Source organism: Sceloporus undulatus, chromosome 1 (genome assembly GCF_019175285.1).
Source record: "Sceloporus undulatus isolate JIND9_A2432 ecotype Alabama chromosome 1, SceUnd_v1.1, whole genome shotgun sequence".
Taxonomy (NCBI): Eukaryota; Metazoa; Chordata; class Lepidosauria; order Squamata; family Phrynosomatidae; genus Sceloporus; species Sceloporus undulatus.
Genome location: NC_056522.1, coordinates 252,481,052 through 252,499,103, shown reverse-complemented (window position 1 = coordinate 252,499,103; position 18,052 = coordinate 252,481,052). Strand labels below are relative to the sequence as shown.

Here is an 18,052-nt window from a genome sequence, read left to right as displayed (position 1 = left end):
TCTAGCCACAAATGTTTCTTGAGTCACTTGGAAGCAACTGATGCTGGTTTTACTTAACTTTCATCCCCGTTTGTTCATACTGGAATCATAGTGTTTTACTGTGGTTTCTATTGTCTTTTTTTAATGAGAAACTTGAAATATAACAAAAGTATCCCAAATAAATAAATACAATGATGGGCGTATATGAGTACTCACCCCATGCTGACTGTGGAGCTTTTCCAAAAGGGTACTGTCTGTGCCTTTGGGGAATCTACTCTCTTCATTCACCAGTGCTAACAAGCCAAGTTTCTATAGCCAAAACAAGAGAAACAGGCAACAGGCTGTTAATTTGCCACAGCAGAAATAAGCATCCTTGATAGGGCTGAAGGTATCCTTTTGATTTAAAGAGATCAAAACTATCTAAGATCAGCACAGTTTTCCCCCTCAATGTGTCAGGGACCAGCATCATATTTATGCCAAATGGCAGAAACTTCTTCTTCATTTCCTGGAAACATGCTATGTACTGTCAGCCAACAGCTCACAGGCTAGCACCAGTCTATGGACCATCAGTTTAAGTAGCATTACCTTAAATTACTCCCCTTACCAAAGAACAAGTAGATACATTGCCTTTCAAAGAGGACTTTAGGAAGGATACCATCCACAAAATGAGACATAGAAATGGAAAAGGTCAGAGAAAAGATTAGTCAGAGAAAAGCTTGGTGAGAGCCAGAGGAGCCTACCTTCTCAATGAGATCTAGGCACTCTGCATTATCCATCCAATCAATAGCTTCCCAGCTTATCCCTTCCCTGACAAACAAAGAGGAAGAACAAGTCTTACATTCCTTTGTAAAGAACAGGAGGGAAGAAATTTCAATATTGGGTGTGTGGGGCTATAAAACAGTAGGAGGCAGAAAATAAGTTCTTTGGGCAAATGGAAAAAAAAAAAAAAGAAGAGAGCCAGATAAAGCTGTTTTAAGTCAGTGGAATAGTGTTTAACATCATTTCCAGCCATCCCTCCTCCATATTGTGACTTTTATGTAAATTATGTATATAATGACATTCAAAATGGCTCTCCCGCTGCTAACTGCTTTCCATCTTTCATCTGAGAGCAATGGGTTCTCCTAATTGCCAGGAGCCACTTAGAGTGAGCATTACCTGTTGTACTCAAGCTGCTCCAGGGAAAATATGTGCTTATTGAAGTACTCCTGGAGCTTCTCATTTGCGTAGTTGATGTTAAACTGTTCAAAACGATTCACCTGTGTGTGAGATACAAGAAAAACCAGTGTTAATATGCATGTTCTTGGTCTGGGAAGAATCTTTTCCTCCAAGGCCATAAAGAAAAGGGCATACGTAAGACAGATGGTAGAGGTGCTTAGTAGTAGCCTGGTCTTATTCAGCCACTGCTCTTACCCTTAAAAAAAATACACCTGGTGGACTGGCACAGAACCACACAAGGTTCAGTAGAGAAGGCTCAAGGCACAGATATTTTGGAAACAAACAAACAAACAGATACATCTGCACCAGGTAATACAGTAGCATATGTCCAAACAGAGACATTTACTATACATTAGAATGACTGTGGTAAACCTATGGGCCTCTACAGACGGGTGTCTCAAGACCACTCCTGTTTGCCCCAGATGGAGGCCGCTTCTTTTTGCATCTCGGAAGGGGTGCCACAGGCGCGCCATGATGATGCCCCTTTTGCGCAGCACCATTTGGGTGCTGCGCCCGACGTGCGTCATCATGTGGAAAGGCGTGTGCCAATATGGCGCCCGGGCAGTGCAGTGAGGGCTCAGAGCATGTGGATGCTCAGCCCTCACCACACATACAGGTCGGCACAAAGACCCTATGGCCTGTTACAGACTGCCAAAATAAAGCTGCTTCGAGTCTTTTTGGAGGTATGCTATTTAAATGATGCATGCGTCCTAAGAATCCGGAAGCTGCACCAAAAGCTGCACTCCGGTGCTTAGGAATGGAGTGTGGCTTTGGTGCAACCTCCAGACTCTTAGGACCCATGCATCATTTAAATAGCATACCTCCAAAGAGATTCGAAGCAGCTTTATTTTGGCAGTCTGTAACAGGCATATATGTCTTTTTAAAGTCTTTCTTATAGAACCACCTGCTGTCCACATTGTTAAAGTCCTGGAATTACCTTGGACAGCTTCTGCCTTGTTGGCTTTCATTTTATCTACCCTCCCTCCCATGCCCACACATCAGCACAGTGTATTTTCTGTGTCTAAAGAAAACAACTTTGGTTCATGCTATAATTCTCAAACTTTAAATTTCTAACCTGGAAATTCTCAAAACCGAAGATATCCAGAATTCCCACAGACTTAAAGTTTTCCTTCCCTTTTATCTTTGAGTTAATTCTGCCAATGATCCATGAGAAGCACTGCGAATACAGAGCCATAGCGAGAGAGTCTCTGGAATCTGCAGCCTATAGACATACAGGGAAGAAGATGCAGTTTGAGCAAAAAACATAGGTAGCAATGAAGGAAATCAGCTTCACTATGATCTATTTGTTAGAGAACAACATGCCAAATTATTGGGTGCCCCATGAAGGAGACGCAGGCAGCAAAGTTCTGGCAGCTGCACACATATCCTTCGGAATACTATTTTTAAGGACAAATCAGTAGACAAATATATTTGAAACACCAGTGACTGCACTGGCAGAAACAAAATGACCACTACCAGTGAAGATTTCCAACTTAATTTGAAATTCCTAGTCCTCACAAAAAGTAGATAAAGTAGTAAACATGAGCATGGCCTGTGCCACTTCAAATGAGGGACATCTATATGATTAAAATTTCTCTATAATTTAAAAATCTCTGCATTTGGAACACTAGTTGTCAGGGAAATGGTCTTCTCAGTGGCATGCTAGACCTTCATGAATTTGAATCTTTTTCATGGAAGGGAGCATTCAATTGCTCAAAAACTTAAGAAATATTTTATAGTCACATAAATTATTTGTAAGGTGGTATTTACAAAAATGAGGACCAGTCACCTCAAACATCTATCACTGGAGAAGCTTGTCAGAGAAGTCAATTCCTTTTCCTTCTATAGTTGTTGGAGAGATTCCATGGGCCTCAGCTTCTCATAGAAGGTAACAAATGAGCTGGGAGCCCTTTCACACTACATAACTATATCCCCACTGTAACTGCCATGGTTGCATCCTATGGGATCCTGGGATTGGCAGTCTGGTGATGCACGAGAGGTGTCCTTCGGCTGACAATTCAAAACACCGCTCCTTAGACTGCAAATCTCAGGATGCTACAGGATAGAAACATAACAAATTGGAATCATATTGCTTTAACTGTGTACTAGGAAAGGCCCCCAAACATTTCTTTGGCTCAATGACCTCCCAGGACAAAACTACACATTAAAAGGAATGAACAGCTACTGCCATGCATCTCTCCTCAGTAACATTCACGTGCAGAAGACATATGATGCCACTGCTCTGAGAGAGCTTCTCTGTGCCTGCCCCCCTTAATTGCTTTCCACTTATAGAAGATAGGACAGATAGGGACTCAGGGCACAATGATGTCACCTCACATGTCTTTAACTAAACATTGCTGAAGACCCATGGGGAAGGGGAGATGCAGGTCAATAGCAGCTACAAATTCCTTCCAACACATAGCTTGGGCCTGTGCCAATCACATTTGGCGACGTGCAGGCAGCAGAGATCAAGTGGCCAGACTGCACAATCATTCAACACCATGGCCACATCTCTCAGGAATGGGCGCCTTACTCCCCACACCCAGCAGTGGGACAAAAGCAAAGATAGATGGAGGCTACATGGGCCTTGAGTTCTGTCAAAGGCTCCATTCACCACCCTTTGTTCCTTCTGATTCACCCACTGAAAATGTCAAAGTTGGGAATGGTAATGAGCTGTGCATTCAGTTCATGCTGACTGGGATCTCCATGTTCTCTTGTGCCCAGAACAGCATCTGGCAACAACTGGCTGCCATTCCTGGAGGACTAGGGTATGGGGAATTTAGCAACTGGAAGCAAAAAGCCTACCTAGCAAAGAAGGGCTACCTCTACAATGACCAAGAATACCCTGGTGTCTCTTGCAAAGTTCAGCAATGGACAGAGGTTTGCATTGCATTCACCAGCTTATGTGCCAGGCATGCATAAGAACTAGAAGCTGGCATCTCTACAGTCTCAGCTGTCACTTGAAATGAGTGATTATTAAAGGGCTCAGGCATTGCACAAATAAGAACATGAGCTGCCTTGAGAATCAGATCAAAGAGCAAACTAATCCAGACTTCTGTTTCTGTTGGCTTCAAACAGGAAATGAAATGGTGAAAGCCCTCCTGAATGTTTGTCACTGACACCCGATAATTGGAGATATACTGTCTCTGGATATGGAGGCTCTTTAACAACAAACCAACTATTAGATATTGTTACAGACATTAATTTCCTTGCCTTACACTAATCTGTCCCATGAACCTTTAGAAGCCCTCACTGGCAGGACCTGTCACAACACCCTCCAGTGATTAATTCTTTCAGTAAATTATGCATTGCCTGAAGAAGTTTTCCCATTTGTTTTTCCTGAGTCTGAAATTGTGCTGATTAGACGACTTTATGATTGTGCCTCAGCAAAAAAAGGGAATGCTAAGAAGGAGCTTGGGTGTGTATTTCAGGGCTTATTCAAGTCTCAAAATCTTGCTTTGCACTCCTGATTGAGTAGAAAGGAGTTCATTTTCTATGTTTAAATTCCATTTCTACTACCCATGCAAACTCCCTTGATGCAAATAGTTCCCTGTATTCACTTGCTGGGGCCTCGGGCCTTACCAGTACTAGTGCTACAACGTAGTTAATGTATCAAACACAACTGCTATGCACTCTTAAGAAGCATCTTCTGTAACTGACCAAGGGCAAACCCTATGCTGGTCTGGAGAAGGAAGACTAATTAAAGGGCATGCCATATTACACATCTGAAATGCTCAGCCAACACAACCACGAAGAAATACTTTTAGATTAGAAGGCCACATGCTTTTGCATTAGTTTATCATCTGTAGGTTACAGGTTTCCACAAACTGTTTGCCTACTAACTACTATAAAGACCCTCCCCAGTTCATGTTATACAGGGTCTACAGCACAGATAGGAATCATGCAATCCTCTAGATGTTGGGCTGCAACTGCCTTCAGTCCTGTCAAGGATAAGGAATGCTGGAAGTTGCAGTCCAACAACATCTGGAGAGACACACATTTCTCTGGTCTAGAGCAATGGATCCACTCCATCCTCTTTTCATGCAAATGATTTCCCTTTGCCTTTCAGAAGCCGTATTCAGAGAAACAGCAAATGCATCGTTAGATCTGAGGAATCCCTCAAGCAATGTTTTCCTTTTGACATCCACTGAATGCTGCCACCTAGGGGCAAATGCCCTTCCAATTCAAGACCTGCCACCATACTAAGCACAAAGCAGGCAGCTGCTCACTCACCTGCTCCACAGTGAGGGGAGAGCTGATTTCCTCCCCACGTAGAAACATGGATCTCTGGGTGAGCACCTCAGACAGCTGGAAGGTATCCAAGCCAAGCAGCTCACTGACATTATTCAGCACTAGGAGAGATGGTGACAGAGATCCAGCCATATTAAATGCTTGTGATAACAGCAGAGCTCGAAAAGTTAGTTTTTAAGAGTAATTTGTTCTATGCCTTACTACAGTTCTTTAAAAAAATTATTTCATTATCATTGTTTGCCGTGATGCTTAAAAATCCCAGAATTGGTAAAAATCATATACCGAAATTCTGAGGGAGATGCAGGTCTCACAAGGCTCCCTTCACAGAGGCGCCACACTTACCAGTTTTTGTTGTGATCTGAGCTCCTCCTGCAGTCATGAAATCAATGTTGCCAAGTTGCAGAATGCCAGAAAGAAGCTTGAAAATATCTCTTATTTCTTCTGAGCTAAATCCTATCACTTCAAGAGCAGTCTTCTCAAAACAGGTTGCGGTTAGAAAAAAGATGAAGGAAGGAGTGGAAAAACACAAAGAGGTTACAAATAGAAAATTCTGTCATCTGGATCATTTCTAGCTCTCTCCTCCCATAACACAAGGAACTGCATGATTAAAAACCTTGTCCGAGAGCATTAATTTACCCTTGATCATGGTCCTAAATGGCACCTCAAAAGCTAGTGAACACTATAACTTCCCCAGGTTCTAACACACATTATAGGAGCCCTGGTGGCGCAGTGGGTAAATGCCTGTACTGCAGCCATTCACTCAAAACCACAAGGTTGCGAGTTCAAGACCAGCAAAAGGGCCCAAGCTCGACTCAGGCTTGCATCCTTCCGAGGTCGCTAAAATGAGTACCCAGACTGTTGGGGGCAAATTAGCTTACTTGCTAATTAGCTTACTTGCTGTTCACCGCTATGATCTTTGGAATAGCGGTATATAAATAAAACAAATTATTATTATTATTAATGCACACAGGTCCTTTAAGGATGATGTCTATGCGGTTGTTCCCACTACAATTTGCATCGAATCCTGATGCGGGGTATATGACCCTCGTTCCCATTTGAAATCGCTTCTGATCCTCATTGGATTGATTCCAGTTGAAATAAAGCAGGACAAATGTAAAAACCCCAGGTTTAAAAAATAGTAGTTTTTTGGCGCTTCTTTTCAAAAGAATCGATTCTGACCTGTGTCCAATAAATGGGAAGGCCAGATCAGAATTTATTCTTTTTCTGAGGGAGGGACAAATGGCAGAGGGGTGTTTACCATCCTTCCCAGGAGACACCACACCCCCAGTGCTGCTTTTTTCCTTTTTTTAAAAAATAAACTTCATCAAAAAATAGACAGAATGGTAAAGCAACCACTTGCAAAGTGGTTGCTTTAGCAATATATTGCTTCTTTGATAAAAGTTTGTTTTTATTTTTTTTAAAAAAAGGGGGAGGGCTTCCATCTTCATCCTCTCGCCCCCCCCCCGACCTTGCCTCCCATCCACCACCTCCTCCTCCTCCTCACTCCATTCCCCGGCCTTCCAGGCGAATAATTCCCCACCTTCCAGGGGTCTGGACAGGCCCCTGCCATGTCTGGATTGTGCAATCTAGGCATGGCAGGGGTCTGCACGGGACCCCTGGGGGTCTCCCTCCTCCCTGCCATGCCTGGATTGAATGATCCAGACATGGCAGGGGTCTGCCCTCCTGCCATTGATGACCTGCTGTCCATTTCAGCCCCCCCCCCCCCCCCGGTTTGTAAGTCCAAGTTGCTGCTTATGTCACAATGATTGACATGTCTTTTGCAGCAGGGCAGCTAGTGGTAATGACGACTGGGCCACAAAATGAAGCAATTTGATAGGGGGTAAGAATTTTTTTTTTTTCATAGTGGGAACAAGGGACATTTTTTAATCGAATGCCAAAATGCAGCAAGAGCGAAACAGGATTCTATTCAACCAACAAATGGGAATGACCCCATGTATCACAACCTGCCTCATTTTGGGCCCTCAGTCTGGAGATAAAGGAGGTCTAAACTGTTAGGGATGATGGGAGTTGCAGCTCTTCTCCTGGCTTTCACTCTCACCCCCCCCTGGTCAGCGGAAGAACAACCAGTTTGACCAGTAGCTCTGAGAATTGGCTGAAGATGTCTTCCAATCTTCTCTGGAGTCTGCTGGTTCTTGTTCAGCTCTCAAGACACCAGTCAACACAGTAGTCTTCTTAAAAAGATCTACTTTTATTCTAATATATACACTATGCACAAAACAATTCACTACTCACAAAACTCACACTACTATACTCCTCAATATCCACACAAAAGTATTGCCATACATTATTGCTTATATAGACATTTGTCTCTCTATTCATTATACAGTTGCCACCTCCTGGGCGTGTACATACACTATGATTGACATACCATACTTGGCTCAATCTAGACCTCACATTGCATCATACATTACTGTCCACTCAATGACTTTCAGGTAATATCAATTTGCACCTTTTCACTTTGTCCTTGCCACAAGTGTCCTTGGCTTTTAGGACCTTCTAATTACATTATATGCAACACCTATGTGACATTTCAATTGCTTTTGCTGTGTCATGTTACTTTCAAATACATTCATATACATATTATATTTCTTGTGACTATATATCCCATGTGGCTTTTTCCTGACATAAACATCATAAAATGACTAAGCCACAGACAGGTGTTTCAACCCTGATCAGAAATAGAATCTCACACTTTGCTTCCTAGTGGCATTCTGGTCTGACCATCTCTGCATCTGAGGCAGTCATGGGCAGTGAATTCCAGCCCCCGTTTTGGCCCTTAGCTTAGATGAGGTATCCTGGTACTGAACTCTGTCCCCAAATTAGGTTCAACAACCTGGATAGCTCTTTTGCAGCCTAAATCTCAGAGTGGATTCACCATCCCACTGATGTGGAGCCTCTGGCTGTTAAGGCTATAAGAAGACTTGCTAATACTTTCAGATTTTTTTCTGATGTCACTCTCCTCCTTATGCTACTCCTCTTCTGTCCCTTCCCTGATCTGCCCTTTCCTTGCTTTTGTTTTATCATCTGCCTTTGACTTTATCTCCTAAACTGCACTTTGCTTTGAAAGCATGTTATAAATAATAAATATGCTATGTCTCTACACTCCAAGTCCATACCTCTACCTTGTACACCAGCACACATATTTTTGCAAGACTAAGCCCTTCTTTAGCCCAGCTTTTTGTAATGAAAGAAGCATTCATGGTGGTTCAAAACTAAATAAAATAAAATAAAGACACAAACACCAATGGAAAAACAATGAAAGGTGACTCCAGATTGTATTACTTTTATCTAACACCTTCTAATTGCCATTAAATTAAAGAAAGCACACAATTAATAGGTATCACAGCCAGGAGTGAAAATCTCTCTTGGACATGAGCATTTCATTCCCAATTCTTATCCTAAAAGCAATTCATTCATTCAAGATAGAAGCAGATACATCTTCATATAAAACACCATACACCTATACCATACACATATGCCAAGAACTCTTTCACACTACCCAGTTATAGCACTACAATTCCCTTTTAACTGTCATAATTCCATTCCATGGAATTTTAGCATTTGCAATTCAAAAATCTCAGCCAGACAGATCCTTAGTACCTCAACAAACTGCCAATCCCAGGAGTCCATAGGTTATTGCCATGCCAGGTAACATGGAATCATTGTGATATAATCTGGCTATGTGAAAGGGCCATTAGCTTTGCATTAAGTTTTGCCTGGAACTCACCATGACCTTGCTGAACATGTCTTTGTCATCCAGGTTCTCATTGGTTATGCAGCCAGACTGGTTTAGATAACGGTAATTCTTGGGCTCCAGCAGGACCAGAGCTTCTGTAAGGAAGAGATTGAAAAAAATTGGAGGGAAGGGCAAGATGATGGAAAAGCAAAGCAAAGGCAAACAACCACCAAGGCAGGAGGAAAAGGAAGGAGGAAAAAGAGAGGCCATGAAAAGTGCTGGTCATGACCTATAAGCCCTATATAGCTCAGGTCCTGGCTATTTGGCAGACTGTATCTCCATGTATGACCATCCCAGGTTCTGCGATCCTCAGGAGAGGTCTTCTCTCCTTTTCACCCCCATCACAAGCACAGTTGGTGGAGACATGAGAGAGGCGCTTTTCTGTGGTTGCCCCCAGACTGTGGAACTCCTTGCCCACGGAGGCCAGAATGGCCCCTTTCTTGTCATCCTTCCACTGGCAGGCTAAGACCTACCTGTTTAGACAGACTTTTAAAACAGAAAGTTTTTAAAGCATGGAATGGCACTGTATTGTTTTAAAGTATTTTAATCTTTTTAATTATGTTTTATTCTTTTAATATGTTACTGTTTTAAAATTTTAACAATTCTACTTTAATGTACTATTTTTGTATGTTTTTAACTGTACTGTTTTTTAATGTTGTGAACCACTCTGAGTCCCAGTTTTGGGCAAGGAGTGGATGATGATGATGATGATGATGATGATAATAATAATAATAATAATACACTCCAGTTTTTTCCCTAACTGCTCTCTTCATAACCAGAGTCTATATAGTACAACCATTTCCGTATGACAGCCAGAAGCATGGAAGATAAGAGACTGTATCAGAACATGGATGTATTAGGTTCTTTTTCATTCCTAGAATCTTCCAGCATGACACTGGGCATTTTGGTTGGAATTGTTTTGTGAGCTGTTGTCTCATAAACTAACTTTTCCAAGGTATGAACAACATGCTATGGAAGAAGTGCTGTGAGGACAACACCAACTGAGTAATTCCCTTTAACTATTGCTTATATCCTGTAATCGGGAAATGTCTGCAGGTTGGAAAAAAAAGGGCAAAAATATTGATTGATTCATTCATTATTTTAGAAATATTAGAAATCTATATTCCTGTCCTGCTTTTCATTTTAAGAAATCTCAAAATAGTTCATATTAAAAATAGATTCAATAAAACCAGTAGCTAAAAGAATAAAACAATAAAATCAACCAAAATCATTAACTGAAAATCATGAGTAATTGATTGGTTAACAATTAGGAAAATTATCAGGAACATGCCTGATTTAAACAAATGGGTCTTCAATTGATAGAGAAACACCCAACCCTGTGGACCCTGTCAAATCGCAATGGGGAAACCACTCCACATAACAGAAGATCCCACAAAGCAGACTGGGCGCTGCATTCTGCACCAGCTGTAAACTCCAAAACAAGACCAAAGGTAACCCACATAGAGCAGATTACAATAGCCTAGTCTTAAGGTTACTGAAATGTAGCTAACTATGAACAAGCTTTTCTTCTCTAGGAATGGTCATACAGCTTTGCTGTTTTGGCCTCTAGAGACAGGAATGTAATTAAAGATTATTCTCTGACTATGTACCTATCCCTATTGGAGGGAGTACAACCCTTCTGAAGATAGAACAATGAGTGTGTCCAGAGGAGGGTGATGAAAATGGTGAAGTGTCTGGAAACCATGCCCTATGAGGAGAGACTTAGGGAGCTAGCTATGTTTAATCTGGAGAAGAGAAGGTTAAGAGGTGATATGATAGCCCTGCATAATTATTTGAAGGGGTGTCATTGAGGGTGGAGCAAGCTTGTTTTCTGCTGCTCCAGAGAACAGGACCCGGAACAATGGATGCAAGCCGCAGGAAAAGGGATTCCACCTAAACATTAGGAGGAACATCCTGACAGTAAGAGCTGTTCAGCAGTGGAACACACTCCCTTTGGACAGTGGTGGAGTCTCCTTCTTTGGAGCTTTTTAAACAGAGGCTGGATGGTCATCTGTCGGGGGTGCTTTATTGTGAGTTCCTGCATGGCAGGGGGTTGGACTGGATGGCCCTTGTGGTCTCTTCCATCTTTATGATTCTATGATTCTAGGAAAATTACTAGCTCCTGGATCAGGGAATCACTTACACACAGGGTTCCTGTTTTGGGGGATTCCATATTAGTTGATTAGCCCTCATCTAACCCACCACTATCTCTAGACACCAGTTTAGTTTGTACATGGCCCAATCTGACTCTAATATAATGGAGAAATAGAACCAAGTGTCATCTGCATACTGATGACATCCAACTCCACAATTGCTGAGAACTATCCCCATCACCATGTATGGATGTGAAAGCTGGATAGTGAAGAAACCTGATTAGGAGAAAATCAACTCATTTGAGAAGTGGTGCTGGAGAAGAGTGCTGAGGATACTGTGAACAGTCAAAAAGAAAAACAAATGGGTCCTTGAACAGTTCAAACAGAGATCTCACTAGAAGCCAAGATGATGAAATTGAGGCTGTCGTACTTTGGCCACATTATGAGAAGGCATGATTAATTAGAACAGACAATGATGCTGGCAAAGGTAGGAGGAAGTAGTAAGATAGGAAGACTGTATGCCAGATAGATTCAATTAGGAAGGGCTGAATTTGCAGGACCTAAGTAAAGCAGTGGATAGGGGGTCTTGGAGATGTCTCATCCACAGGGTCTCCATGAGTTGAGGCTCACTCAAAGGTAGTTAACAACAACAACCCCAAAATTTACATGTAGATCTTTAAAAGCACTGGGGAAATGACTGTACCCAACACCACCCCACACCTCAGTACAGTTCCCAAGGGGCAAACACACAGTTCTCGGGAACTAATCTTGCAGGTAGGCACAGAACCTGCATTATGTGATGCTTTCAGCTCCCAGCCTCACAGAGCCAATCCAGGAGGGCAAAGTCAATAGTATCAAAATCTACTGAAACATCAAGGAGGAAAGAACAGAGTTGCCATCCTGTTGGCCCTCTCTCAATTAGGATCATAAACCAGGGCAACCAAAGCAGATTCCTTCCCAAAACTGAACTCAAGCTGTAACACCTCTAGCTTCCCTGAGCTATTATTTAGTTTATTCATTCATTCAATTTATATCACAGCTTTCTCCTAGAGTTAGATTGCAAAGCGTCTTATAATTTAAAAGGTCCAATAAAAAACTCCAATAGATTATGGTATACATTAAGATAAAAACTAAATAAATTATACTTCTAAAGCACCAATTAAAATATGCACTGATCACCAACTTTAGAGAGACTGTATAACAAGTTTCGAGCATTATGTACAAAAAATATGCCATTCGTTCCTAAACAACTGGCCTGAAGCAACCAAGAACCATCATAACTTTCAGCAAAGTTTAATAACAATTTCACATGATTTCAGACCATAAAAAGCAATGAGGATGGACATGAGGGATCAATAAAGAGTACCTTGTACCGCTTGGAGAAAAGGCCGGCTGTAAATATACAGACATGAATCAGTCAGCCAGAAGGGCACCACCAGTGGTGTACTGTACTGATAAATTTCAATATGCAGGCTCCGATTATGACAGCCTGTATTGTAGGGGTCAGCTACTGTTGGAGGTTTGGTGGTTTCACTGGTCCCCCAAAAGACATTGCAGGGATATCTCCAGGTAAAATTTTATTTTTGCCTGGTAATGAACTGAACACCTAAGGATGTGGGGGTCCTTTCCCCATGTTTTTGGTACTTCAGGATTGTTTGAGGCTTTGGAGACGTCTTTTACAATGGGAAGTGGTCACTTTTTGTATTAAAAAAAAAGACCTCTTCTGGGACTAAAATGGCTAAGGGTGATCTAAAATGGGGGTTACTGTCAGAAATGCAAGAACGGTCAGTGTTTCAAACTAATTTCAGTCCTCTTCCTGTTTTAGCTTAGCTTATCTTCGCATCCTTGGAGAGCCTTCCTATTGCTAATGGAGTTCCTATAATAAAAGTTTAATTTATTTCCTATAGCCATTGGCTCTGTAATCATAGTAGCTACCCACTGCCATGTCTATGTCTATCAGTGACACTGGCCCCACACCCTATTGATTGTATTTGGAGACTATAGGGACAAAATTTTGCTTTTGAAACTTTTTAAAAATAATACACCGGGGGGGGGGGGCACAAAACCAGAAGTAAGGGGCTCCATGCAGCCCACCTTTCCATCCCCTATTGCAACACCCTCAATCAGAATTTAAAAAGGAAGGCAGATATATTAATGTATTTATCTCTACTTATGAATATTTTAGCACTTTTCATCTCAACCAAGAGTTAATGTTTTTTAAAGCTAACCCATCTTGCCTGCTCAAGACCAAGCCACCCTATAATACTTTGGAATATAGCAGTGATAGTTCATGACAATACAGTTGGCCCTAGGTATCCCTGGACTTGCCATCCACAGTTTTGAGTATCTGCGGACAGCAAGCTTGTGTTGTCCCCAGTGGCGGCATGTGTACACAGTCACACCACTATTAGGGACAAAGGGACATCACCTGAGGGCCATCAGAAGGGCTAGATGGTGGCCACCCACCAGGAGGGGACCTAGGTATGGGACACATTGAGAGGAGGAAAAGTAAAGCCCAATGGCATCTCCATGCAGAGCAAGGGTGAGGGTGCTTGTCAAGCAGAGTGCACAGCCTCTGGAGGATGCTGCCAGCCTTGCCTTGCCTGGATGGGCCCTCAAGGGGAGAAGGCTGCCCAGGCAGGCACACCCTGACCACTTTCCCTTTTCCTTGAAGACCCACTGAGGAGGAGAAGGAGCCATCAGCTTGCTTCCTTGCCTGGGGCTCAGCCAGCCCTTCCTCCGCTTCCTGGTGGGTCTGTCTGTCTTCCTCCCACCCTGGTACCTTTCTCCTTGGAGCCTCCCCGCCTCCTCTTCTTCCCTTTTGGGAGCCTTTAGACCCCGGATCCTTGTCCATGCACCCTGTACTGTGCGCTCTCCTTGATGCGCACCCTGTGTCCTCACCCTCACCCTGCATGGAGGTGCCGCCGCTACCACCACCAGGCTCTCTTTCTCCTCCTCTCACCCCATGCCATGCCTGGATCCCTCCTGGTGGGGGCTCACAGTCCTGGACTTCCTGGTGGTTCTCCTGCTCCTAGTGGCCCTCAGGTGATGTTCCTTTGTTCCTAATGGCAGCACGGCTGCATGTGATGTCACTGGAGACAATGGAACTTGAGAATCCACAGATTTTGGTGTCCGCAGGGAAGTCCAGAACAAATCCCATATGGATACTGAGGGCTGACTACGTTATTGTTAGGGAAAATTCATTTCCCCTTTATCAGTTGCAAAGACTGCAGCTAAACTCATTGGAATGGAGGAAAGGAAGCAGGACAACAGATGATGTCCTAAGAGACCCTGCTAATCCAAAAGTCCTGGAGCTCTGACCCTCCAAGCACTGGCTCCATCATACCACTGGGCCCCAGAGAGGCAACTTCATTCGCTGGAAGCCTAGGTACGGCAATTTCAACCCATTTCCTCAGTATCCCTGCCTAAGTAAATTAGGATCAATATAATATCTATATTTGTTAACAAAAAGTTCATATTCACTTCTGCATCAACACTTTATGCTTTTTGCTTCCTGAATGACATTTGCATGCTCTCCAACTGTACCAATTCGGTGTGAACAGTCTTGATTAATCCTCTGTCATCCCACTTTTTAAGTAGCTTTTAAAATGTCCCAGTTTCTCTCTCTTCACTTCCCCTCCCCTCAGCTTAATGGCTGGAACCTGAGTACAAAAGTAGCTTTGTAAGCAATACAATAAAACAGGACAAGAGGAGAGGTAGGGGTGGAGTCTTGCCCTTCCCTGGATGCTCAGGGAAAAGCAAACTGCTGCAGCTGCTTGTAGCTTGGTTACCTTTTCTCATTAATAACTTTTGCCATCTTAACAACACTTTAACATTGCTTGGCTATACATGTCCCAGTTTTCAACTGTGAAATGTTGGCAGGTATTTGCCTACTACATCAGAAATAAAGGTTATTTCATTACCACCAATGCAAGCAAAAACTTTTTATGAATACTTAAGACCATTTCAATTTCAGCTTTTTAATATTCCCCACATTTATCAGGCGTTTCAGGGACACTGGCTTTGAAGCATGTTCACAATCAGTCTTAATACTGTTGTCTTTCTAATGTGGGCTTTTTTCCCTATGAACTTATGACTGTGCTTAATGTGGTGTGTAACGTGGAAAACAGCCGCTGCTAATTTGAATGATGTGCCCTAGAAATTAGCTTATTTGAACATGGATTGTGAAGCGAATGTAAGGCACTAACAGTGAGCTTAGCACAGCAGCAGTGACTGAAGGGATGCAGCTGTGCAACCAGGCAATCTACTTCCAATTGCATCCATCATTGGAAGATGGGGATTTTGGGAAAATGTGGAAGTATTCCAGTGGAAGAAAGAGGATCAAGAGTTAGACAGCAGGTAAGCTCCAAATAGTGTGGGAGTCAAGAATGATTTAGAGTGAGCTGGTGCAAAGAAGAATGCTGTACTCTGGCTAGCTCTAACCAAAACCATTACTTTACAAACTGTTCAAAGGCGATGTTAATTCAACAACTGGGCCTTCATCTACAATGGTATCTCTCTGCTTACACTTCTCCTCCAAGGAGAAATATAACCCAGTGCCTTGAAAAACAACTTTAGGAGGAACTTCCTGACAGTAAGAGCAGTTCCACAGTGGAACACAATTTCTCGGAGTGTGGTGGAGTCTCCATCTTTGGAGGTTTTTAAAGAGGCTGGATGGCCATCTGTCAGGGGTACTTTGACTGTGAGTTCCTGCATGGCAGGGGGTTGGACTGAATGGCCCTTGTGATCTCCTAGTGGTTAGAGTGTTGGACTAGAACACTGGGAGACCAGGGTTCGTATCCCCACTCAGCCATGGAAAGCCACTGTATGATGTTGGGCAAGTGACACTCCCTCAGCCTCAGAGGAAGACAAATTCTGCCAAGAAAATCCTGTGATAGGGTCAGGTCACCTTTGGGTCACCATAAATCAGAAGTGTCTTAAAGGCACACAACAACAACAACAAGGTTTTGTTAGGGGAAAACAAGAATGAAAGAAGTGGAAATAGCAAGAGTAACAGCAGCAGAGGGCTACTTTCAATTAACAGATGAGTGCAATTATTGGGAAATCCCATTACCTTTTTGTTCCCCACTGACGCCAACTAATAAAGCGTAGAAGATATGATAATTACGTTCTCCGGGGTTCTGGTGAACAACTCTGTTCTGAAACAAAGAAGAATGGAGGTAAGGTGACACCAGGCCAATGCACAAACTAACAAGTCATGAGGCACCCAGCATTTAAGTTCTATTGAGTTTGTGTTCTACTCTAAAAGAAGAAAACTACTTGTGCTTAGCATCATGTCCTCTGTCAAGCAAGATGAAAGACACCAGAAAGATTTCCACACTAGCAATTTATTTATCCAACTGCAGGTGATATCCAAGCAAGAAAGGGTGCAATCTGCATCAAAGCCATGGTCTGACACTGTTTACACTCCATTTCCTTGCTTTCTTGGGCCAAATTTGGACACTCAAATTCCATGCTTTTTTGGGCCAATTTGTTAAGAAAAATGACTTTCATTTCCTTCTCCATGGCCATTTTTTAGTCCCTACCTTATCCTTCCCCAACGTGGTCCTCTCCAGAAGTGTCAGATTGAAGCTCCTACTATCCCTAAACAACATGGCTGAATCATTCACCTAAATATCTTGCTAATTTTCCCCTGCTAGCAAAAACAAACAAGAAAAGTTTTGAAAGCTACCCCACTCCATCTTTTTCTTCTTTCTTCTGCAGCACTCTATAAAATCTACTAGAAGTGGGGCATGGCTGTACTATTACACTGCCTCAGCAACACAAAACTGGGAACTTATTCAGGAAAGGAAAAAAGCTGAACACACAGTTCTGGGAGAAGAAAGACGTACATACTTCTAGGATAGGAAAAATATGTTAGGTTGGTTGAATGGTTTCTCAGCTCATTTACCCTGGAGGAACCCTTGATATACTTTTCATGTACAGTGGTGCCTCGGGATACGAAATGATCGCGTTACGAAATTTCCGGGATACGAAAAAGTCGGATTGGCAAAAACTGTTTCGGGTTACGAAATATTTTTCGGGTTACGAAATTCATTTCAGTGCGAAATTCAAATGCTGCTATAGGCTTTCCAGTGCTAACGGAGTATTTCGGGTTACGAAATTTTCGGGTTACGAAAGGAATGGCGGAACGAATTAATTTCGTAACCCGAGGCACCACTGTATTAAGGAACCCATGCATAAAAATATTATGTTTACAGGTCATTTTTTCCCCTTTAGAAGCTTTTTTTAAAAAAATCACAACCTCTTGAGGAACCCCTACCAACCTTAGTGTTCCAAAGAACCCAGGCTGAGAAAGCCTGGTGGATAGTATAAAGTAACAAAGTTACAGGAACACAGTCCAGCTGGCATGTCTGTAGTCTACATTTAGCAAGGCAGAGAACAGTGATATTAGAGTTATGCCAGCACCACCATTTGCTGTCTAAATGCCTCTGCATCATCTGGCCATGTGGGTCAGAGAATTAGGAAAGAAAGGAGGACAGGGCAGAAATTAACTTTACTCACCTTCTCCAATAAATCTGAGCCACAGGTTAAAGAGGAAACAGCAGTGAAGTGACACCATCTTTGTCAACTTTCTGATAAAAGAATCTTTAAATCTATTGTAGTAGAATAAGAGTAAGCCCTGACTTCATATATAAAAATTAACAAAGAAGGCCAGGAAAGCAATAGTATATAGCCTCAAATAATATTTGTTTACCTATAAAGAATACAACTAATTTTGTGTGTGTGTGCGTGC

At 42.5% G+C, this 18,052-nt stretch overlaps 1 protein-coding gene across 2 annotated transcripts in view; it reads right to left on the bottom strand.

The window, feature by feature from the left end:
- The window catches only part of LOC121919637 (unconventional myosin-X-like), a 102,138-nt gene that overhangs the window by 47,714 nt on the left and 36,372 nt on the right, over positions 1–18,052 (bottom strand). For both annotated transcript variants that reach the window (XM_042446462.1, XM_042446463.1), the window contains exons 7-15: positions 17,821–17,834; positions 16,370–16,454; positions 9,194–9,297; positions 5,788–5,917; positions 5,428–5,546; positions 2,270–2,416; positions 1,135–1,235; positions 720–786; positions 196–288 (exon numbers count right to left, since the gene is read on the bottom strand). In XM_042446462.1, the coding sequence (XP_042302396.1) occupies positions 196–288; positions 720–786; positions 1,135–1,235; positions 2,270–2,416; positions 5,428–5,546; positions 5,788–5,917; positions 9,194–9,297; positions 16,370–16,454; positions 17,821–17,834 (860 nt within the window). The remainder of the gene's footprint in view (positions 1–195; positions 289–719; positions 787–1,134; positions 1,236–2,269; positions 2,417–5,427; positions 5,547–5,787; positions 5,918–9,193; positions 9,298–16,369; positions 16,455–17,820; positions 17,835–18,052) is intronic.